Genomic DNA, 23,889 nt, shown 5'->3' on the forward strand with positions numbered 1-23,889 from the left:
CCCTTCCCCGTGTCTGGGAGAGGCTGCCCTTAGAGCAGATGCCCACCGCAGGAGGAGGAGGGCTGGGTCAGCTGGTGTCCAGCAAGGCTATGGTCTTTCAGGAGCGTGGGGTAGCTTCTCTGAGGAGAACCTATGAGTTAGACCAGCAATGATCAACCTCTCTAGTTAAAACTATAACTCAATGAATTACTCATTAAAAGGGTAGGGATCAACATATTATAAATACATGTGTGGCAGTTTGACGTAGTAGAAAGAGCGGTGAAGTTGGAGTCAAAATACCTGGCTTCTGCCGCTGATGGCAATGAAACCTCAGAGCCAAAGAATTAATCTTTCTAACCTTGGTTTCTCCAGGTGTAAAGTGAAGGAACTACACCACAGCTTGCTTCCTCTTTTACCTTTTGTGTTTGAACTTTGTTCTAAAGGGTAGAGTGACTCCTACTCCTTGAGACATGGTTTGCTGTCATCATGATTACAAGTTTTTCCCTCAGCTCTCTGTTCCCTCTCCCTCCTCCCTTCCCCTCCCTATTCCCTCCACTTCTAATTCCCCTTTCCCTGCTTTCTCCATTCCCAGCACTAATCTTTTTTCTCCCAAGAGGCGACCATATCAATGTGAAAAATATTTTTCATTCAATAGGGTGTAGTTTTGTGAGTTTTGCTCTGTATATGGGTGTTTAAAAAAGATTTTATTTATTTGAGATAGAGCACAAGCAGGGAAGAGGGGCCAAGGGAGAGGGAGAAGCAGGCCAACCTGGGGCTCGATCCCAGGACCCCGGGATCATGACCCGACCCAAATGCAGATGCTTAACCGACTGAGCCACCCGGGGGGCCCTTGTGTATGGATTTTTAATTTTCATACGTTACATTGTGCTATAGACTTCATTTTACTCCTAGCACTTTACTCAGCACCATTTAAGAAATATCTTCAGGATGTTGGATATTGGTCTCCAAGGGTCCTTCCACCATGACATTTTATGAACATTGTTTCGTATTGCAGAATGTTCTGTTTTCTGGCACTCCAGCTAACTGGAATCAAATTATTGATGGGCTCTCTAGAGCAACAGAGGGGAGAAGAAAGTATATTTAGTTGCCCCCCAAATTGTTCAACCTTGGCTTGCATGAAGGGGACCACATGAATTAATTCATAGAGCACATTCCTGGGGAATACATGAAGTGTGGGACGGCTGAAGCAGTTATGAGCGCGCCTTTGGGACTCTCACTCTGAATGGTGAGGCTTCCCAGTAACCTTGCAGATCTGCAGCCCCAGGAGCGCTCACAGGGCGAGGTGTGAGGGGAGGAGGCTCATCTCCCGCAGAAAGCTGGTGGACATATGGCAGCTGCTTAGAACCTCAGCCGGAGATCAGCCTCGAAGAGAGCTCATAACTGCAAGCTCGGACTCGTCTTCCCAGGGCTGCACAGGCCCCCAGCCAGCAACCCGTCCTGAGCGCTCCTGCGGTTCTTGGTGGCTTTGAGCAGAGCGGTGTCTCCCAGGCTAAGCCACTCTCTTGGTGGCATTGAGGCCAAAGGAGCCATGTGGTGCCTGGGAACAGGCTGCGGGTGGGGATCAGCTGCGGGGAGCAGCCTCTCATGTCACTGCCTGCCTCTGCGTGGGAGAACGGACTCCATTTCAGGCAGCAGCAATTCACACTGGGTGGCCTGCCTTCCCTCCCACATCAGTGCGCTGAGAACGATCCAGAAGGCTGAGCAGCACGCAGCTCCCCCTCAGAGGAAGCAGACCTGGCTGTTGGGCCACCCCTCTCTCCCTGTTTCAGGCTCAACAAGGGCTTTGTCTCCATACAGGCTTCTTAGGAAGCTCTGGCAAGACTCCTCGCAGCTCGGCTGCTGGGGTCTGTGAAGTCAGGGGGCGACAAGGTGTGCAGGGGTGTTTCGTGTCTCTCCATGTGACACACTCGCTCCCCTAAACTTTACAGACAGACGCATCTTGCCTCTAACCCAGACCTTAAATCCTTCTGCTCCTCGGGGGGGCAGAACAAGCCACAAGAGCATTAAAAAACAAAAATGAACAAACATAAAACAGACATTCAGAGATCACAAAGGCCCGCTGTCTCCAGCCTCTTTCTCCCCTTCTCAGCCGATCTGACGTCGGTATGTCATTTTCTCTTGGTGTTTTTTAAGCTGCCCAAAGAAGTAGATCGACGCAGTTATAGAATTATGTACGCACTCTACCTACGTGCCTCCCTCTGCCAGGGTAAGGCTTAAACTGACCCTAGGAATCTGAGAGGGTCCACCTTCAGGCCTAGTAGCAGCTAACCCTGCATACTCAGGCCATGGTTTTGGGGTCTCTGGATATGGAGAGTCTGGGGGCTTCAACCCCGCTAGGGACCCAGTTCCTCAAGTACCCAAGGGGAAAGCTCAAAGAAATGCAGCAAGATCGAAGAATCACACACCCGACAGCCACGCAGCCTACTAGGCTATGATCTCACTGGGTCCTCGTACCCTTCTGAAGGAGGTACTGCTGTTTGCTTCTTATATAAATGAGCAAACTGAGCTTCAGAGGATCTACGCAGCTTGCCCAGCGACACACCAGTGATTAGTGGAGCCAGGATCTGGTTACAGAGAAACCTCCAGAGCCCGTGCTCTCAACCACCGCCCATGTGTGGGCGTCCACACACACACACACGATGATGTGTACATGTGCCTTTGGTGTATACACTGGAATCATTTTAGTGATAGTCACAGAATCACAGACTATTGGATGTAGAAGTCTACTTAGGGATGGCCTGATTTACACACACACACACATACACACAAAATGGAAAGGAAGGAAGGGAGGAAGGGGAGAGAGAGAGAAAGAAAGAAACAATCTGGGAACTTGTTTTAGAGAAACAGTTCTCAATTGAGTAGTATCAGAATCACCTGGTTTAAAACACAGATCTAGGGAACCACAATCCCTGAGTGCCTTCTTAAGTAGGCCTGGGGTGGGACCTCCAATATGCATTCCTGACAAGGTCCCAGATGATGCCGATGCCGATGGTCCTGTGCCCACACTGTGAGAACCACTGCATTGGACAGTTTGGACACCTAGGGGACCATAAGACCCACTGCAATTGTTACTTAAACATACTTAGCAGTGCTAATGAAGCCTTACATCCCCTGCCGTATCATTCTTATTTCAGTCACTTGTTCTTAAATACCTCTCTCTGACTCCCAGCAGCAGAACCAGAAATAGTCAGGATTTTTTAAAAGCGCCCTCCCCTCTCCCACCCTCCCCCACCCCGCCCCACCCACCCATGAATGTCATACTCCTTTATGAACCTGAACCTGGGAATGTGGTATCATTCCTGTGTTCGTGTTATGTTATGGCACAGGTGACCTAAAAAAAGGTGAGTGTAATTGAATCACATGGGTCCTTACAAGCCCACAACTTCCTCTGGTGGTATACACAAGTCCATAAATTCCTGAATTTAGAAAGGAGCTACAGCAGGCAGGAGGCAGGCCTCCCCCATTCAGCAGATCCTCAGGCCAGCTGCTGGGCCCTTGGGGGCCCCACCTTCCTGCCTGCTGAAAAAGTCAGTGGCTGCCACCTACATTCCAGCCCCATCAAGGTAGCATTCAGTTCGGTCAGAAAAAGCAGTGTGAAAGTTGTCTAAGAAACCATCCTAGGAACGGTCTGCCCCAGCGACTGTGTTCCTGGCTGAGGAACACAGAGCGATCCCTCGTCAGCAGGTGCACGCCCTTCACGGAAGAGCAGTTTAAAAACAGTCGAGGAAAGCAGATCGTCTTCCCACACTGCTGGTCTGTCAGATAACATACTTGCCTGTTGCTGGGATTAATCATCCGTAAAACCGAGGTGCTGTTGTTCACGTGGGTATTAGGAAGCGCCCGCAACAGGATGGGATAAATGCACAGAATCCACAGGGCAACTGTCCTACCCTCCAAATATTATTATTCTTGTAACAAAGTAAAATACATGGGGATGGTTTTTATTTTCTGCACCGCCACCATACAGCTATGATTCAACCACTGTGTCTTTTTATTGTAAAAGAGGAATAGAACTACCTGCTGTCCCAGCTATAATTCAAGTAAATAAAACAGGTCAGCAGTAGAGAATTCTTCATACTGAGATTCCTCCCAAATACTCACCTCCCACTGATTTGTAGACACCTGACATTTAAGTGCAGGTTCATCTCTCAGGGTGAGGTTCCAGGCATTGGATATCTCTCTCTCTCTCTCTCTCTCTCTCACACACACACACACACACACACACGGGCTCCCACAAAGCAATTTCCTTCCCACCCACAATGTGTTCAATCAGATGTTTTGTTAACAAATGCATGACCATGCTTAGTTTCACTTCCCACAAGAGTTCTCTGATAACCTCTGAGAGCTGTTTTTGTGGTTTTAGCATCACTTTTCATTGATTTCTTCGAACTATAATCATTTCAAAATTATAATTTTTAACTGAGAATGTGGGTTGGTGGTTAAAAACAGGAAGTATGATGGGTAAGTCTGACAAACCATGAAAATGTGCAAGGAAGTCCAGGAAAATTTAGAACTTGATATCATTGACGACTGTGACAGCATTGCCCCTGTGAGTCCCCTGGAGAACTTGCCTGTAAAGAAGGATGAGGTTACTAACCAAACATAACTGAATGAGTATCCAAATGCAGTTGGTCTAAAATCTTGAAACACACTTGGACGTCCACGTGGACAAAAGTTCAAGGAGGATCACAGAGTAGACAGTGAAAAAGTCAGTATCTCTCTGTGGCAGATTGTATTTCCAGAGGATGGCAATATTATTTCCCATCCCATAGGCTCTTCTGCACTGTGACCTCGACCCTCTTCCCATAGAGAAGAACCTAATTCGATTTGTTTTGTGTCTGTGTTGGCTTAGTAGCCTGCTTGAGCAATGGAATGAAATAGGAATGATATTCCGGGGCTTCCAAAGTTAGGTCATAGGATCTTTGCACCTTCCACCTGAGACACATGGAATGCTCACTCTTAGAACACTCCCTCTTGAAAGCCAGGCAGCAAGCTGGGAGAAATCACACGGAAAGAGTGTCTGTGAAGACACTCTTTTGTGTAATGTATATATGTAGGTTACATTCTGGGAAGAAAATACTTGCATCTTCTTCAATGGTATGTGGATTTTAAATTTGAATAGATATTACCAAATTGCTCTCCTCCCCCCTCAGAAAGTTGTACCAAGTCATGTTCTCACTAGTCAATTTAAAGATTTCATTTATTTATTTGTTTGAGAGAGAAAGAGCACAAGCAGGGGGAGGGGCAGAGGAAGAGGCAGAGAGAGTCTCAAGTAGACTCCACCAGTGGGGAGCCTGGCTCAGGGCTCCATCTCATGACCCTCAGATCATGACCTGATTTGAAATTAAGAGTTGAACGCTTAACCTACTGAGCCACCCAGGCACACCTCATCAGTCAATTTAAAGAGGTCTCTTTTCTGACACTCTTGCCACAACAGTGCATTACCAAATTTAAAAAAAATTGTTTTCCCTGGATTCTTATTCAGATTATGGATATTATTATTGTGGCAAAAAATGAGCCTAATCCTTGATCTCTGTTTGCTATCTTGAAATATCATGTTTCGGAAATTCCCAGCTGTAATTTCCCCCAAGCAGTCGTTTTTGCGAGAATATTAAAAATAAACTATATTGATTTGGGAAGGATGACATGAACCGCTAGGCAAAAAGAGAGTTAAAGACTAATAAAGATTAATGTGATTTCAGATCCATAAAATGTGTAAGCTTGTTGTAAGTGGGGAGGAAAACTCTGAAAGTATCTATACAAAGTGTTAAGAAGCAAAGTCCACTGTAATTAGAAACCTCAATCAAACCAGCAAATAAAACATTGCCTGGAATTTCCTACAAGGTCAGTGTCAAGACTGCTTTGGAAGGAGGTGGCTCTGTTCCCTAGATGTGGCTGGGAAAAGTTTAGGTTGAAAGAGTCAGCCTCACGGAAAAGAGAGTGCTCTTATCAAAAGATACATAACAGGGTCGTGAATCTGGGTTAATTTCTCAAATAACGAATCTGCTAAATGACCTGTTCAGCAACCTTGTGGTTTATTCAAAGCATTTAGTTTTAGTTGACTAGTTTTCATTTGTCATTGGAACTGTATCTTAAAGAAAGTCATTTTGTCTCTGATTCATTTAGTCCCATGTCTGCTGCAAGTGGAGACAGAGGGAGGGGCAGAGCACATGGAGTCCAGAGGGGACAGCTTCGGTTTATAATGTTGTCTGTGAGGACGTGCCCAGGTGGTCACATAACAATGGACACAGAAATTTGCAATAGGATGGGGGTCCTGAAGTGTCTCCAGCAGCCATTGCCTTCATTGAGAACACCACCCCCAAATAAATTGCCTCTGCATTTTCTTAAACAGAAGTCCTTGAGAGAGCGCGCACAAGCAGGGAGAGCAGTAGGCTGAGGGAGAGGGAGAAGCAGGCTTCCCGCTGAGCAGAGAGCCCGATGTGGGGCTCGATCCCAGGACCCTGAGATCATGACCTGAGTGGAAGACAGGGGCTTAACCTACTGAGCCACCCAGGCGCCCCATCAAGGATATTCTTTAAGTTGTCCTCCAACCACCCCCTCAAGGACCTACAGCCATTTGCCCTTACTTCTTGGTAATTGATATACCTTGACTCTGAACAGACACTCATTTATAGGGACCCAAAATGCCACTGTGGTCCAAAAGTCAAAGTGGTGGTGGTGGGGGCTTTTGATGGTCAGGTGATACATGGAGTTTTGTCTTGTTTAAACGACAAAGGTGCCAATAGGGTCTATGAGTCTACATGAGTCTAATCCACGTTTATTTCGCTAGTTCTTGAACATAAAATATGTGGCAACTGGCAAACCCCCAATTGGCTCTCTAACCTATGGAGTGAGGAAGTGCCAAGTAGAAGTTCTTCCTTATTATGAAAGAAATACAAAAGTAATGCCACTTTCTTGGGTGAATGGCAGAAATGAATGTCACCATCGAAGACAAAGGTGCAGGAGCAGGGGTGATGATACCTCTCACATCCCTGTTGAACTCATCTATTTGGCCTGTAAAGAAGGCAGATGAATCTTGAAGAATGATTGTGTATAAATTTAATCCAGTGGTGACTCAATTGGTATTCCAGGTGTTCCAGGTGGAGATCTTAGCCGGAGCAAATCATCGGAGCCCCCGACACGTGGTATGCAGTGATCATTCTGGCAGATGTTGTTTTTTTTTTCTACATCAATTTATAAGAACCAATTCTTTCTCTACTCTCTGCAAAATTTTTATCAGTGTGAATGAACTGTCTCGAATGGCTTATAGTCTCTGTGATCAGGTAAGTCTCCTCTTTCAATTTTTAAATTTAATTTTGTTACAGTGACATCATGTACAAGAAAAACATCGTTTCCCCTTGCAGTTGTTGTTCAAGAATATTTAGCATTGAAACTCAGAAAGTATTTGTTGACAAAGTCAACTTTGTGAACGCTTTATCTTTACGGTGAGTAACTGACTCATTCATTTTATATAAAATTTGGCCCTTTCTACTGTAGGATATTTCTTCAATGAATAAAAATAATAATAATTTATAGAGCAGTCAACAGTACAACATTTGCTTTTGGACTGAAGCATTTCTGATCAAGAATAAACTAAGCAGGGTGCCTGGGTGGCTCAGTGGGTTAAGCCTCTGCCTTTGGCTCGGGTCATGATCTCAGGGTCCTGGGATCGAGCCCCGCATCGGGCTCTCTGCTTGGCAGGGAGCCTGCTTCCCCCTCTCTCTCTGCCTGCCTCTCTGCCTACTTGTGATCTCTGTCAAATAAATAAATAAAATCATAAAAAAAAGAATATCCTTGAGGCAGTATTGCAGAGTTCTTTTTCAGGGGGAGGGAACCTAGTTTCCTCTTCTGTTATGGAGCTCCAGATCTCTGAGCAGCTTAAGTATGAAAACTTGCTAAGAAGCCTTGACTCTCCGTGATAACACAAGTCAGGATTTTGGACTCCAGATCTGGATTTTTTCCTGTTCTACAAATCTAGTAACATTTTTGTAGGATGCTCATACATTTCATTCCTAGAGACACTAGGAATTGTGGTTATTTGCCATAACCACAGATTCTTGCGGGTCAAAATATTCTGGTAATCCTTTATTCCTATTGCCCATTACAATAAATGCATACATCTTGTCTCTGCTTATTAAGTGCTTTCAACTTGGTCTCCACTAGTCTGAAATTTGCACATCATCCCCATTAAAATCAAGGAGGCTACCTCACTGGTAAAATCTCTTGACCTCATACCTGGCCTATAGAAGATAGCCATCAGAAAGCTTTTCAAGGTAGTGTTCTCCACACTGGGGTATTTGTCAATGCCTTAGTGAAGGAATCAAGAGGTAGGAAATAGGTGGGCCAATCAGTCATGAAAAATTCACTCCAACACCTCTATCTCTTGATGTCTTTGAGTTTCTCTGTTTTACCACAGAAACTCTGGTATCTCAGTCTCATTGAATATAGACCACTAGAGAGTCCAAGTTTCAGTCAACCCATCATGTATACCTTTAAAGCTACTTTCAGTTGTACAAATTAACACATTAAATCCAAAATATCTGGTAAGTATATTTCCATTAAAGTGGGGCCCAGCTTTCGGATTAGAAAATGCCACTTGGTGATTGCTGACATTAGAGGCTCTTGGGCCAAGAAACTCTGGGAAGACTCCATAAGACCCAAAAGGATGGATTCGGAGCACATCCAGGGTTGTGAGCTCATGAAGTGCTGGTGAGAGTGGTGTGGTTTGAGAGAGCATGGAAACTCCATCTACCCGCGCCTGAGTTACATCCTTTTCTAATAAATTGGTGATCTCGTAGACAAAACCCAAAAACCTCCAGGGAGGAAGCACTGCCTGGCTGGTCCTGGTCATTTTTTAAAAATTAACATATATGATATTAGTTTCATGTGAACAACATAATGATCTAATATTTATAGCTATTATGAAATAATCACAATAATTCTACTTACCATCCATCACCATACATAGTTACAGGATTTTTCTTTTTTTCTTGTGATGAGAACTTTTAAGATTTACTCTCTTGGCAACTTTCAAATATACAATATGATATTTCTGGTATTTCTGAAGGGGCCAGTGAGGCTGGTCTAGGTGTGTTGGGGGGGAATCCCCTGGAAATTGGAACTGTTACTGCCAAGATGATGAATTCTCCTGGAGTGACAATGACAGTAAGAACAAGCAAAATAGGACATAGTAATTTATTTCTCCTTGCTCATACCTTGCAATCTCTCTCCAGTGCCACTGGTACCAGAGCCGAACATCGAGACACCTGGCAAAGGAAAAATGTACGTAGTAGAGTCTTAGTGAAAGCAGAATGTCTAAGGACGGTTTGCAGCTTAATTATCAGCATCGTTTTCTTTTTGTTTTTCATACTAAAATAATTTTATTGTTTTAAAAATTTCTCTCCATGCTGACATACATTAATGGTTGAAATAATATGCAATCTACTAAATTTGAAATGTAATACTTACACTACATAGTTCTAGAAGTTATCTATGTGTGGAAATGATGTATGTATAAGGATTTTATTAAACACATCATTAGTTAAATAAGATCTAAACAAAAAAGAGAGAAATCAAAATGACTTTAGAAGGAAAAGCAGAGTCAGATGTTCTTTTGTGCTTGTGGGTGTCCAGGGCCCAGCTGCTGTGAGGTTGCCATGGTCAAACCTGAACATGACCCCAGGCCTTGGAGCTCAACATAGTTTTCGTGATTGACTATAACCTGGTTGTTGAAAGGATGAAATGATGCCATGTATACTGAATACCTAGAATCACACCTGGTCCATCATAAGTGTTCAATAATCCTTAACACTTTTGGGGGATTTGGGTAACTTAGTTGGTTGAGGTTCTGACTTGTGATTTCAGCTCAGGTGGAGATCTCATGGGTCCTGGGATCGAGCCTCAAGTCAGGCTCCATGCTCAGCAGGGAGTCGGCCTGGGACTTTCTCCTTCTGCACCTCACCCCACTCATGGCACTCTCTTTTTTTCTCTCTCTCTCAAATAAATAATTCTGAAAAAAAAATCCCCAACACTTTTTTATATCAATTGAGATAAATACATAGAGTTTTTCCCCCTCCTTCATTCTGATGATGTGATGTATTAATTTTTGAATGTTGAACCATCCTTGCATTCCAAGAATAAATCCCAGTTTGTCATAGCATATAATTCTTTTAATATGCTATTGAATTTGATTTGTTAGGCTTTTTTAAATTGCTATTTATCATACATACAGAGTTTGAAATTTTGGAATAAGAGGCTAAATCAAGGTGACCTTGAAAATTTACTAGAGAATTTCCTGAACTGTCTGCTCTGAAAGTCATTCCAGTTTTGCTTTTCTGGGGTATTTTCATAAATGTGATCTCTCAGCTCAGCTCTCTGAGTGTTCCCAGTCATTCTCTCAACTGTAGCTAAAGACATATGAGAAACATAAACTGAGTGGATTGAGAAGAATTTTGAGAGCCTAGCTTTTTCTAAATTCCAGGGTCTATTTCAGCGGTTAGCTCAGGGATTAAGAGCATGAGAAGAATGTCAGGCTAGCTGAGCAAAATTGTATGTGTGTGTGTGTTATTCTTTTTTTTTTTTATCTTTATTTTTTTATTTTTTATTTTTTTATAAACATATAATGTATTTTTATCCCCAGGGGTACAGGTCTGTGAATCGCCAGGTTTACATACTTCACAGCACTCACCATAGCACATACCCTCCCCAATGTCCATAACCCCACCCCCCTATCCCAACCCCCCTCCCCTCAGCAACCCTCAGTTTGTTTTGTGAGATTAAGAGTCATTTATGGTTTGTCTAGCTGAGCAAAATTTTAATGATTAAAGAGAAAAGCTGGCTTCCCTAGATCTTTGGTCCAGCTCAGTGGGGAAAAGGGCAGACCACTCCTACTACAGCACCACTCCACACTGGCTGCTCAGGGACACACTTGGGAAGATACCCAAGAGGGTCACCTGCTTGCTTTCCCATTTTGAAATGAAGTTAGAGACTACAGGCCTTATCTTATAGCAGGGGGGAGGCATTTTTGGTGGGGAACAAAGTCCCCACCAAAAGTCTCCCCCAACAAAGTCTAGAGCACTTGCAGTAAGGTTTACAAAGATTCTGATGAGAAAAGCCACTTGGGGCTCTTAGATGTCCTTGGAAATTTTGGTTCTGCTGGTCTGAGTAAGGAACTCAGATTTTGCCTTTTAAACAAGTAGCTCTGGTGATTTTTATCATCGGGAAAGTTTGGGAAGCCCTGCCTAGGGCAAGAGGGCAGCTGTTTTACTGGACCGTCTGTTCAACATTGGCAAAAAAAGATAATATTTAACCACCGAAGAAAGACATCTGTTTGGTTAAGACCTGTGCAGGAAAGGAAAAAAGGGCTACAGTTACTATTCTGCAGAAGAAGAGACGCATGGGGCTGCTTTGCAATTCTGTAGTTAGGAATGCCAGATAATGTCATTGAAGGCGAAGCTTTCTTCCCTCAATTAGCTTGGGTTTGGTTGCAAAAACACATCAGCCTTGAAAATGTAGCTGCTGACTTCACCTTGGAGACCGAGAGCTGTGCTGCCACCACGGAGGGAGGGTGTGAAGCAAGTGTCCCCTAGACGCCAGCTCATACCTGATGCTTATTTGACCTTTGCCAGTGATGTGGTTAGTTTCCTAGGGTGTCCTTCCTCACCCACAGCTGGAGCTATTCCCCACATCTGAAAGCAAAAGGCACACAGACTGGTCAGAAGACAGCTGTGCCTCAGAGCTCAGTGAGAGGCGTGGGAGGTTAAGCGTCATCCCAGCTCAAGATCCTGATGTGGGAAGGACACACACAGAGTCATGAAATGCGTGTCTCTTTACTTCCATGAGCTGACTCAGCAGGAAAAGTGGATGAGATGTCTGAGCATGTAATGGGTACATCAAGAGCCCCAGTCCCACCAGAGGCCCCGGAGGTAGTTCAGCCATCTCTATAGTCCTGGTTTTGGTAAAGGCCTTGGAAGAGTGCTTTTAGCATCTAGGAAAGCACCTCCCAGCATATGAGGACAGGCTCAAGTAGTTTTTGAATGAGTGAATGAATGTGAATGAGAGGGAGCTTGTCACTGAATCGTAAAACAGTAACCTCCAATTGTTGATAGTGTATGAGAAAACTTCAAGCTTCATTTCTCAGACCTTTACTCTTTGAAACAAAGTTCAGGCTTCTGCGTGTTATACTCTGTTAACCACAGAGGCCCAAAGTTTTTCCATAACTGATCGGAGCCTGGGATTGCTCTTCTCAGCTCTTAGGAGCCCTCACACTCCCTTTCCCCTCCAGGAAGCGGGGTGATCACAGGCAGACGATGGAGCAAGGCAGCAGCCGCTTGGAGGACACCCCTCTCAACGTGTTTTCCGTCACTCCCTACACACCCAGCACCGCTGACATCCAGGTGTCCGATGACGACAAGGCGGGGGCCACCTTGCTCTTCTCAGGCATCTTCTTGGGACTGGTGGGGATCACGTTTACCATCATGGGCTGGATCAAATACCAAGGTGTCTCCCACTTTGAATGGACCCAGCTCCTTGGACCTATCCTGTTGTCAGTCGGGGTGACATTCATCCTGATTGCCGTGTGCAAGTTCAAAATGCTCTCCTGCCAGGCGTGCAAGGAAAGTGAGGAAAGGGTCCTGGATTCGGAGCAGATGGCAGGAGGACAATCATTTGTTTTCACTGGTATCAACCAACCCATCACCTTCCATGGGGCCACTGTGGTGCAGTATATCCCTCCTCCTTACGGTTCTCAAGAACGCCTGGGGATGAACACCACCTACCTGCAGCCAGTGGTGAACCCCTGTGGTCTCATACCACCTGGAGGAGTGGTGACCGCCATGCCAAGCCCTCCTCAGTACTACACCATCTATCCTTCAGAGAATGCTGCTTTTGTTAGTGACCCAGAATACCCTTCCTTTGTGGCCGGTGCAAATGACAGGTATGTTGTGTGGAGTGGGGATGCACTTCTTCCAGCTGTCACAGTTGTGGCCCATGGCTTTGTATGGTGTGTAAGGAACGTGCTGGGAGAAGGCAAGCTTCTGTGTGGCATGTTGCCAAAATGGTGGCACTGGTTCCGAGAGAGGCGGTGTGGACTGTAATGGGTCTGTGTTTTCCGCTCCCATTTCAGATCCAGCCCTGATGCTGACCAGCTAGAAGAGACACAGCTGGGAGATGAGGTGTCTGCCCGCTTCTCTCCTCCCCCCTATGAGGAAATATACTCCCTCCCTCGCTAGACTATGATGCCAAAGGAATAGCATTCAAGTCATTGTTGCTGACAAATGAGGTGTCGGGTGTTGTGACCTTTTGAAGTTAGACAGCAGAGAAGCCCAGCCAGCCTGACAGATACCAATCGATGGGGGGTGGAGTGGGAGTGGGGCAGGAGGGGAAACAGGAAGGAAAATATCTGAGATGGGTAAAAATTAGGTGGGGGTGGAGGAAATATCCTCCTCGTACAGCTGAATATTCCCTGCATATGGACATAGGCAGGAATTTCACTTGGTCCACAACCCACCCCTTTCCTACAGGAAGGCCCTGGTGTCTCAATTTTAATTCCAACAGCCAAAGGGAAAATCACTGCTATTGTGACACTGGGAGTTTCCATGGCAGTGAGAGGAGGGTGGGCAGGGAGCAGGGAAGAGAAAATAGGTTTCACTGAAGATTTTCTAGCACCTGTTCTCAGCCCCCCAAGATGGTTTGCAGATTCCCAAACAACATGGTTGCCATCTGGTGTCCCTTGAGGACTCTGGGTATCTTAAAGGCTGCAAAACATTTTTTTAGTGGAATAAAATAAAATAATATCTCTGTTTAAAAAAGGGATTAGATAGGGGCACCTGGGTGGTTTAGTGGGTTAAGCCTCTGCCTTCGGCTCAGGTCATGATCCCAGGGTCCTGGGATCGAGCCCTGCATCAGGCTCTTTGCTCAGCGAGGAGCCTGCTTCCTCCTCTCTCTCTCTGCCTGCCTCTCTGCCTACTTGTGATCTGTCAAATAAATAAATAAAATCTTTAAAAAAATTAAAATAATTAAAAAGGGATTAGATAGCTGGCTACAAAATAAACTAAAAACCATACAAAATAAATATGATAGGACGACGGTGTCAATAAATTCTTAAGTTATCACTGGGTCACAGTGACTCTTTGGCAAGGCTAAAACCTGGTTTGCCCACCAGGCTGGGATCTGTGTTGGAAAGGAGCTACCTGGGCCCAGTGACCAACAGAACATGGGGACCTCTCTAAGCACCTGTCTATGAGTTCTGCTGAATTAGACAAAATAGAGCCTCATGTGAGTACCTGGAAAATCATGAATCATGGAAACAATCCTTATGGTCAAGACAAGCTTGCCTTCTTTATAAAAGAAGTTGGTGTTCTTAATCTTCCTGAATCTGAACTATATAATAAACAACCACAACAGATCAAAGATTTAAGAAGAGACAGTTACAACTGTCGGGATTTAAAAGAAAATATTTTCTTTATTTTCCTGCCACTTGAGATAAGGGACACTCATCCCAAAGGAAGATAGGATTTAGCAATACCTTAAAATTTTGGTACTATGTGTATATAGAGAGTGATTTTAATTAATTTTTATCAAAAGCATCTAGTTTTCCAAAGATATGATTAAAATATACTTGATACATTATTGTTGTGATTTGTATTTTATCTTAGGAACAGAACCTTTCTATATGAGAATTCATTTTGATGTGTGATGATAGAAGGGGATGGAAAAACAGGATTTCCAGAAGCAATATTCATGAAATACTGGATTCCTAGCTGAGGGCCATTGGTTCTGGGGAGGAAGTGTGGGGACAGGGACACAGCCATGCATCACCAGCAGCATACCCACTGGCCATGACACCCTGCATGCCTGCCTCCCTGACCCCCTTTCCCTGCTCATCCTCACTCAGCCCACAGCTTTAGATTCCTGGATTTGGGTTATAATGAGCATCAAGGAAAGCTCAAACAGGAAAAAGATGTGTCCACATGTGGCAGCTGGGCAGGCAGGACTGCCGATTTCTCCCAGGCATTCTGGGAGTCCCACATGCAGGGAAGTGGCCTTGGGGAGTCTTTATCTCCAGGCAGAATGATTCAGCGCCAACTGTTCCTAAAAGAGAAAAAGGGCTAACATAGAGATAACTGATGCCTCCCAGATGGACTCAGAGCTTCAGGAGCTCAGGGTGGGTGGCAGGCCTGCAATGGTAGGGGGCAGGAGTGGAGGGATGGGAATGTGTTCATTCATTCAACATTTATTGAGTATCTCCTCTGTGGCCAGACATGGGCAATCAAGTGGAGATATAGAAGTGAAACACTTAACCACCAGAGAGCACATCTTCTGCTCTGCCCTAATAGATCTTCTTGTCTGGGGGGCAGGGGGTGAAGAGATCTGACCAGTTACTCTCCAACATCCAAGAGGGGTCCTGTAGCTTCAAGAGGAACTTGGACTGGTCAGGAGGGTCATGGGGGCCTGCTTGAGGAAATGTAGTCAAGGCCCTCGACTTTCATAACACCAGGGAGCGCTGTTCACACTAGATAGCCATGCGACTGGTGTATCTTGACCTCTGAGGACTGTGCTGGGAGCTGCAGGAACAGCTGCTGATACCCAGTCAAAGAGAAGGAGGGAGATGGCTGGCAACCCCTCCAGGTGTCGGGGGGGCGTCTTGCAGGCTGTGGAAACTGACAGTCCCGCTGCAGCCGCACTCAAACAGAGATGCCTTCTGCTACTCGACAATCCCACCCCCTTGCTCTCTGGCTTCTGGACAACACGCTCTCTGTCTTTATTTGGGGTGGCGGGCACCAGCATGATGGTAAGCCCACTGCATGGCTTTTGGATCCCAACCCTAGGTCCTTCCTTGGTCTCTCTGACCAGCAAGGACATATTCCTGACAGGTTTCCAGTTGGTCAGCCAGAAGTCTGCCTTTTAGCATTCTTTCTTGCAGTATGGAGGACTGCGACCCTGGGACAGTGGGTTAGAGTCTGTCTGGTCCAGGCTATGCTATCCACCCTGAGATTATCAGTGGGGGAAGTGGCCCTGGTTTCAGGCACATGCTCAAAAGTTCAGTGCCCAGGCCAGAACCCAAGGGGTCAGCCTCGTTGAACCTTTTAGGTTGTGTCTGGAGAGCAACTGGAAAGCTACTGAACGGCCTAAATGGGGAGGGAGCTGTCATCTGAGTGAACACTTACTGGTTTGGCCAAGACCCAGAGTCATCTGGGGGTAATAGTGACCTTGCTGGCAAAGCTCAGACCCAAGAGACCAGGGCACCAGGGAACACCCTTCCCCACCCTTGCCTTCAGTGGGGCACATGTTCTGGCTGTCTATATAGAATTCAGAAGAAAACTAAAAGGTTTTGTTAATCAAAGGAGACAGGCTCCTTAAGAATGTAATGTTGTCTGGAAACATCTCCCAGGAGCCGACTAGGGCTGGGTCTTTTGGCTGGAGAGATGGATGATAGCTGACCATCCTGACAGGGTAGGACAGGAATTACTGAGGGCTATGAGGTGGGGCCCGGCCACCAAGGGGAAGATACTTTCGCAAAGCTCTTAGGATGTCTTCTTTCTGCCCTTGGGCCCACAGAGGGACAGATCCCCTGTGCAGTGTGGGTCTGGGTTCACTCCCTCCTGCAGAACCCTGGGAGGTGTCTAGCACAGGTGGGGCACTCCCCAGACACCGCAGTCCTTCTTCCTTTGCTCCCCTGTGCCAGGCACTTCACAGCTTCACTTGCCCTCAGTGGCTCTCGACTACAAAATCAGCCCTTTCAGAACCCTCCCCACTTATTTGGCAGAGGGTGGGGGTACAGCATTAAAATAAAACCTCTTGTTTGTGAAGAACTGGCTGTGGGTATCTGTTTTCAGCTTCTGACCTCTGGGGCGCCTCATTGGCTTTGTTGACTGTTGGATCCCTGGGAGCAGAGCCGGCTGAAGCCCCATGTCCCCCCGATGGCTGGTGTTGCTCCCCCAAACAGAAGATCCTCATAGAAACCAAGGCGTAGACTTCTTACCAACAAAGAGAGTTTCCTGCCTGGTTCTCAGTAGTGGCTGTGCTTGTCAAGGTCACCAGGGCGCTGTCTGCAGACTGCAACTCACACCACTTGGCCCCATGCAGGCTCCTCCACACAGCCAGGCTTCTGTCGAACAACAAATGTGAAATAAAGAAATTATCTATCAAATAGATAATTCAGGAGCACTCTAGAGCAACTAGCTGTTCTGGTGTTTCCTCATTATGAAAATTTTCAAACAAATACAAGAGTAGAGAAAACAGTACATCAAACCCTGTGTGGCCACCACCAATCTCAACTCATGGCCCATCCTATTTCATTTAGACCCCATCCACAATCCCCCAACTGCATTTTTATTTTTTTCCAGGGTTTTTCAAATTTTTATTTTCTTTTTTTAAGATTTTATTTATTTATTTGACAGACAGAGATTATAAGTAGGCAGAGAGGCAGGCAGAGAGAGAGAGGAGGAAGCAGGCTCCCCGCTGAGCAGAGAGCCCGATGTGGGACTTGATCCCAGGACCCTGGAATCATGACCTGAGCCAAAGGCAGAGGCTTAACCCACTGAGCCACCCAGGCACCCTATTTTATTTTTTTTTAACAGTTTCCTTTTTTTTTTTTGAATGGAGGTATAATTGACGTACAACATTTTGTTAGTTTCAGGAGTACCACATAATGATTGATATTTGTAGCACCCAACTGGAGTTTTAAAAAGGTAATCATGTTATCCTAAAATATTTCATTGTGTATCTTTAAAAGGTAAAGCTAACAGGGTAATGGGTAGTAAGGAGGGCACGTGTGGTGATGAGCACTGGGAGTTATACGCAACTAATGAACCGTTGAACACTACATCAGAAACTAATTATGTACTATACGCTGGCTAATTGGACATAATAAAAAAAAAAGAAAAAAGGTAAAGACTCAAAAAAAACCCACCATTATTATGTCTAAAAAATTTACACTTAATGTCATCAAATATCTAGTTAGTGTTTAACTTATCCCACTTTATTTTATTTTTAGCTCTTCATTTTGCTTAATCAGGATCCAAATGAGATTAGCTTTTGTTAAATGCATCCTGAATTTCTAGTTATGCTATACCATCTTTTGGGAGGCAGACAGTTGGCAAATTATTCATGGTAGCCGATTTGTATTTATTAAATTTCACTTTCCAGACAAAAATGTTTTTCAGGGTTCTCCACTTTGTATCTCCTCCTCTGTCAGTTCCCTGAAACTCTAGGACTTCTCTGGAATTAGAAACTTATTTTTCCTGATTTTAGCACATTATTAGGAATGATCCTAAACATGGGCCTAGAAGAAATAAATACATGAAAACAAAAAGAGATCTTCAAGTGAATGTTTAGTTGAGAAATACCTGTTGCAGAATAGTGTCAGGTGTATCTCAAAACTCTGACAACCTTTAGCATTTCTGACTTGGTAGGAAAAAAAAGTTCTTTCCTCTAGAAATCATAAAAACTCCTTTGAACATTTCAGAAGTGGGAACAAGAGTCTCTTTTAAGAATTGGGCAGGGGCTCTGGGTGGCTCAGTTGGTTAAGCCTCCAACTCCTGATTTTGGTTCAGGTCGTAAGCTCAGGGTCCTGGGATGGAGCCCCACGTTGGGCTCCATTCTCAGCAGGAAGTCTCCTTGAGATTCTCTCTTTCTCTCCCTCTGCCCCTCCCCTTGCTTGCTCTCTCTCTCTCTAAAATAAGTAAATACAGCTTTACAATAAATAAATAAGTAAATGATGGGCAAATTCTCTTGCTGAACATTAAAATATTACCTGGTACAATCAAATTCACAGAGGTTGATTGGGGACCTCTCACCAATGAGTTCCCTATTCTCCTCAAATTAAAAATGAATGTATTTTCTGGACATGCCTACAACTTCTCCTTTGAAGGTGGTTAGTATAAATGTGTGTGTGCGTGTGTGTTCACCTATACTCTCTTATAGAATGTGATTTATGGATTTCTTGCCCATTTACTACCTGTAAATCATCAAGAGTTTTATGTCCCAAGCAGTCAGCAGTTGGTTATAAAATCAACAGAGAGCTGTACTAAATAAACCTTTCCTGGATTGCTCTTAAGAATTGATGACAAATCAGAAAGTGAAGACAACTCCATGGGAATGATTCTCACCTGCCTCTGGGATACCTCAAAGGTCTCAGATACAGGAATTTTATTTGTCGTGAGCTTTTAAGAAGATTAATAACCAGATGAACTGGGAAGGAAATCAGTTTTCTGGGTGCCAGAAGTTTTCTCCTGAAAGAAAGAATTTGTCCTCTAGTACAAAACTTACACTTGTGTAAATCATAGACACAACTATGTGTGCTGGGGTCTGATGATACACAAGGGGCTGAAAATGAAGCATATGTAAGAAGTCAGTGATCTTCCTGTTAGAATCCTCACATTTATTAGCTTAAAGAAATAAACTTTAAAAAGGAATGTGTGTGTGTATACTTTTTTAATATATATGTTTCTCGATAAATACATAAGAACTGAGAATGGTCATTTCTGACGCTAGGGTGGGAGACTCGTTTTTCATTTTAGTCCATGCTAATTAATGAATTTTTTTTTTACCATGTTCATTTACAACCTGTTCAAAGAATTATTTTTATAATAGAGGAAGAAGAGGGGCGCCTGGGTGGCTCAGTCGTTAAGCAGCTGCCTTCAGCTCGGGTCATGATCCTGGAGTCCTGGGATTAAGCTCTGCGTTGGGCTCTCTACCCCACGGCAAGCCTGCTTCTCCCTCTCCCACTCCCCCTGCTTGTGTTCCCTCTCTCGCTGTTTCTCTGTCAAATAAATAAATAAAATCTTAAAAAAAAAAAAAAAGAAGAAGAAGAAATAGAGGAAGGAGAGAAGGAGATGATCTCTCTCCATGTGTTTTTACTGTTAACATCATCTTCTTGAGTCCCGAGGTAATAATGTTCATTGTCACCGCTGCTTATATATCCCACAGATAAACACACAAGACACATAGATGCAAATTCAGTGTGTATACAGATGTGTGGACACAAGTACCTTGTAATATGAACCACAGTTTTACATGGACACACACACATAAGGGCTTGGGGGACAGAACCAAGTGTTCACTGTCCAACACTCACCATGTGTGTGAGAGTTTTCACACATCCATGTTGTCACTGAAGTCCTCTATGGGCTCCTGTTCAATGTTAGGTAAACACAGACCAATGTCAATGTAGCCGCAGCACACAGAGAGTCATGAGTCAGATTCCACAGGTTCTTTCTTTGATCATTTTCTCAACCCAGCTCCACCGTCACACCTTGAAAACCTGCTTACCCCAGCAGCCATGCATTTACCTTTGTACCTTCAGAGGTGAAACAGAGAGCAACCTAAGTTACCTGATTCCTCATTGGAAGAAGCTACAGGACTAACTGTGCACCGTTTTCTCCTCTTTCCTCTCTGGATGGGCCTGCAAGGACATCAGTGCCTGCAGCAGCCACCCTCAGCCCTTTCCCTCCCGGTCCCTGCCGGGCCCTCCCACTCCCCAGCTTCCTTCTGGGCCTCTGGGGCTGGCCTGATCCCACTTCAGCCAGGAAGGATGCTCTGATCCCTCAACAGTCTGAACAGGAGCCAGAAAAACATGTTTGGAATTTTTCAGAGGGCAAATAGACTACGAAGGGAAAACAAATCTCTGTCTGCAAAGCTCCAAAGAGAACAGGTTTAGACTGGGGTGTGTCTGCATCTCATTCGGCCCTTCGGAGGCCACGCGACTCACCCTCGGGGGTTACCTTTCTGGTCCCGGTGCTCCAATGACGCCCGGATGGACCTCCCAGCTTCCTCTGCGGTTCTCGAAGGCCTGCGGCAGGAGGGACCCCATGGCTACTTAGACTTGCGTATTCAGCTGACATCTTTTCAAACCTGAACAACGTGAGTTTGTCACTTCAAGAGAAGCGACTGACGGGGTTTGTGGCCCACAATAACATTCAACCTTTCAAGGGAAAATGAGAATTTCTGAAAAACTTCTATCATCATGAGCTTGACATTCTTAAAAATGTGATTTAAAAAAATATTATATAACGAGATGTGCCAACATTCGAAAGGACCGTATAACTCAGTGAACAAGTATTTTCCACATGAGTACTAGATGATGTTTCAGAATCATGCCCGTGTACAACATGCGTTCAACATGCTAGATGGACCAATGGATTTTCATGTACTAGAGTACAAAATATTCATTGATATGATTTCAGATTCCACACTGCAACTAGCCTTTAAGAAACTTCCATGTGAGTTTTGGTGTAGTATCAAAGAATAATATCCACGATTATCTGAAAAGCTTTAAAAAACTTCTATATTTTCCAACTTATACATCTGTGTGAAACCAGAGTCTCTTCATTTAATTCAACCAAAACAACACATTGCAACAGATTCAATGGGAAAGCAGATATGAGAATCTGGCTGTGTTCTGTTGGATATTTTTCAAAAATTTAAAAATAAGAAAGAAATACCACTCTTCTAACCTTTTTTTCCACATAGGAAATAATACGGTATTTAATATGTAAAGGATATATAATTGTAATTTTTATTTGTTTTTTCCTTTCTCTATTTTTTTTAAAGTTATTTTGTCTATTTAAGTCATCTCCGCACGCAACATAGGGCTTGAACTCGCAATTCTAAGATGAAGCAAGAGTTGCGTGCTCTTCCAACTGAGCCAGCCAGGTGCCCCTGTAATTTTTATTTTATTTTTTTAAAAGATTTTACTTATTTATTTGAGAGAAAGAAAGAGAGAAAGAGAAAGAACAAGAGACAGAGAAGGAGCAGGGGGAGGGGCACAGGGAGAGGGAGAAGCAGACTCCCTGTTGGGATCATGACCTGAGCCAAAGGCAGACACTTAACCAACTGAGCCATCCAAGGCGCCCCTGTAATTTTTATTTTTATGTTTTAATTTTTTTGAAGATCTTAGTGCTTTCTAAAATTTTTTCAGCATTATTGAGGTATAACTGACAAGTAAAATGATAAGATTTTAAACTGTACAATGTGATGATTTAATATAGATAATGTAATTTTTTAATGCTTAAATAAATATTTAATCTTTTTTTGGTTTTAATTTCTAATATGGTAAGTACTAATAGATATCACATAAACAAAAATTCTTTGGGTTCCTCAATATATTTCAAAGGTATAAGTGATTTCCAAGAGACAAACTGTTGAGAACAGCTGGTCTATATGATCAGGGACAGATAAGAAGCAGGGGCAATGAAACTACCTAAAACACTACGTTTTTTAGCCTCCTTTGCAGCTAAGTTTGAGCATGTAATGAAGTTCTGGCCAACAGGATGTAAACAGAAATTTGGGGACAAGGCTTCCAGAAAGACTCCCTGGAAAATAGCTAGGGGAATTCCTTTTTTGATTCTTGCTTTTCCTCATTCTGAAAGACTACAACTTGTACATAGTCACAGAACACCTAGCAGCCAGCTCAGATAGCAAGGCGACCCTGAGAATAGAAGCTACTTACAAAGATGGAGCAGAAAGACAGAAAATGTTGAGTCCTCAATGACTGTGATGCTGGTTGTATACTCTAGACTTCTTTTAAATGGAAGAGAAGAAAAGTTTTGAATCTTGTTTAAGCCACCATTATTTTGACTTTTCTGCTACATGTAGGGAAAGCAAATTATGTCTTTAAGTGTGACAGTGTGCTAAGATTAGCCACAAAGGGCCCATCTTTATGTGGATTATATAACTATTCATGTATTTTTAAGACTGGGTTTCACTCCCATGCCAACCATTGTATCAAGGTATGATACTGAGAAAACATTTCTCAGGATTAGCATTACAGGCACTCAGAAATTCATTCAAGTCTTTATCAGCAAACATTCAGGAGGCTCATGCTATTGGCAGACAGAGAGACAGGCATTGGGTCTACATACGCTCAGAGCCCTCGGGGTCCATGGAGGGAGCCGCCTCACCCCAGGAACTAGCATGGCCCTCACGGCTCTGTTGTGGGCCCCAGAGTGAGATAACCAACTATTCTCAGTGTAGAGAGAGAAGTGGACACTCGTCCCTTAATTGGTATTTCTGGGGCAGGCCTTAAAATTCTCTTGAGCAAATTTCATTGTCACCTGCACTCACTGAACCAGAATGGCCCAAATAAACAAAGAGGCTTGCCCTCTCCTCTCCTTAACGCTGATGGGTTGACAGATCGCATTCCCATGACCAGCCACGTCAGTTACTGTGGGTCGTCTCATGATACACCATCACTCTGGTAACCAGCCTGATCTGAATGTACAGCTGCAGAAGGTCAACAAACCTTGTCCATGGGATCACCTGTTGCTAAAATCTTTTAAGCAAAGGTAACTTCTTGTGGAACGCTAGAGCAGTCTCCTCCCTCCTGTTCTACAGTCTATAACCATTTCCTGGGAGCATCACAGGTGAGAACGGGATGAAGGAGAAATGTACAAAGGACTTACTCATGAAGGTTGGCGCATTCCAGAAGGGGGACATCTCCAGAGTAACCAGGTTTCCCTCAGGCTCCTTGGGTTCAGGGTGGACTCAGGCCAGACCTGACCACTGCACAGCCTGCTAGGGATCAGACATGGTGACACTGTTGATCAAGAACTATAATGTCTGCAGAGTTGTGATTAGTAAGACATGCTGCCCTGACAGGGAAAGCAGGGTCAAGAACAAGCCTGGGTGGGATGCCACTTATTAGCTAGGTGACTTCAGGCAAGTTGCTTCACCTTGCTGAGTGCAAGTAATAGTTACATATGGTTCCTCAAATAATGCTGTTCACTCTAGCATTGGGGGTATAGGCCAAAATATGCTAACATCGTTAGAGAAATTATTTTCCTATTAATTTTATGCTATCATGATCCATCACTTGGAATTAGATTTGTTTTCATGTCACTAAAAACCCCGAATAACAGGAACTCAAACAGGAGAAGTTTATTTCTCTCT

The 23,889-nt window shown here is 44.2% G+C and overlaps 1 protein-coding gene across 1 annotated transcript; it reads left to right on the top strand.

Moving 5' to 3' along the window:
- Positions 1–12,120: 12,120 nt before the first annotated feature.
- Positions 12,121–13,229, top strand: LOC111148217 (transmembrane protein 174). The gene is made up of 2 exons (XM_022504678.1): positions 12,121–12,934; positions 13,124–13,229. Exons 1-2 carry the CDS (start codon positions 12,309–12,311, stop codon positions 13,227–13,229), a joined length of 732 nt encoding a protein of 243 aa, XP_022360386.1. The 5' UTR covers positions 12,121–12,308.
- The last annotated feature ends 10,660 nt before the right edge of the window (positions 13,230–23,889 follow it).

This window comes from Enhydra lutris, unplaced genomic scaffold (genome assembly GCF_002288905.1).
Source record: "Enhydra lutris kenyoni isolate GAN:26980312 unplaced genomic scaffold, ASM228890v2 scaffoldscaffold19, whole genome shotgun sequence".
NCBI lineage: Eukaryota > Metazoa > Chordata > Mammalia > Carnivora > Mustelidae > Enhydra > Enhydra lutris.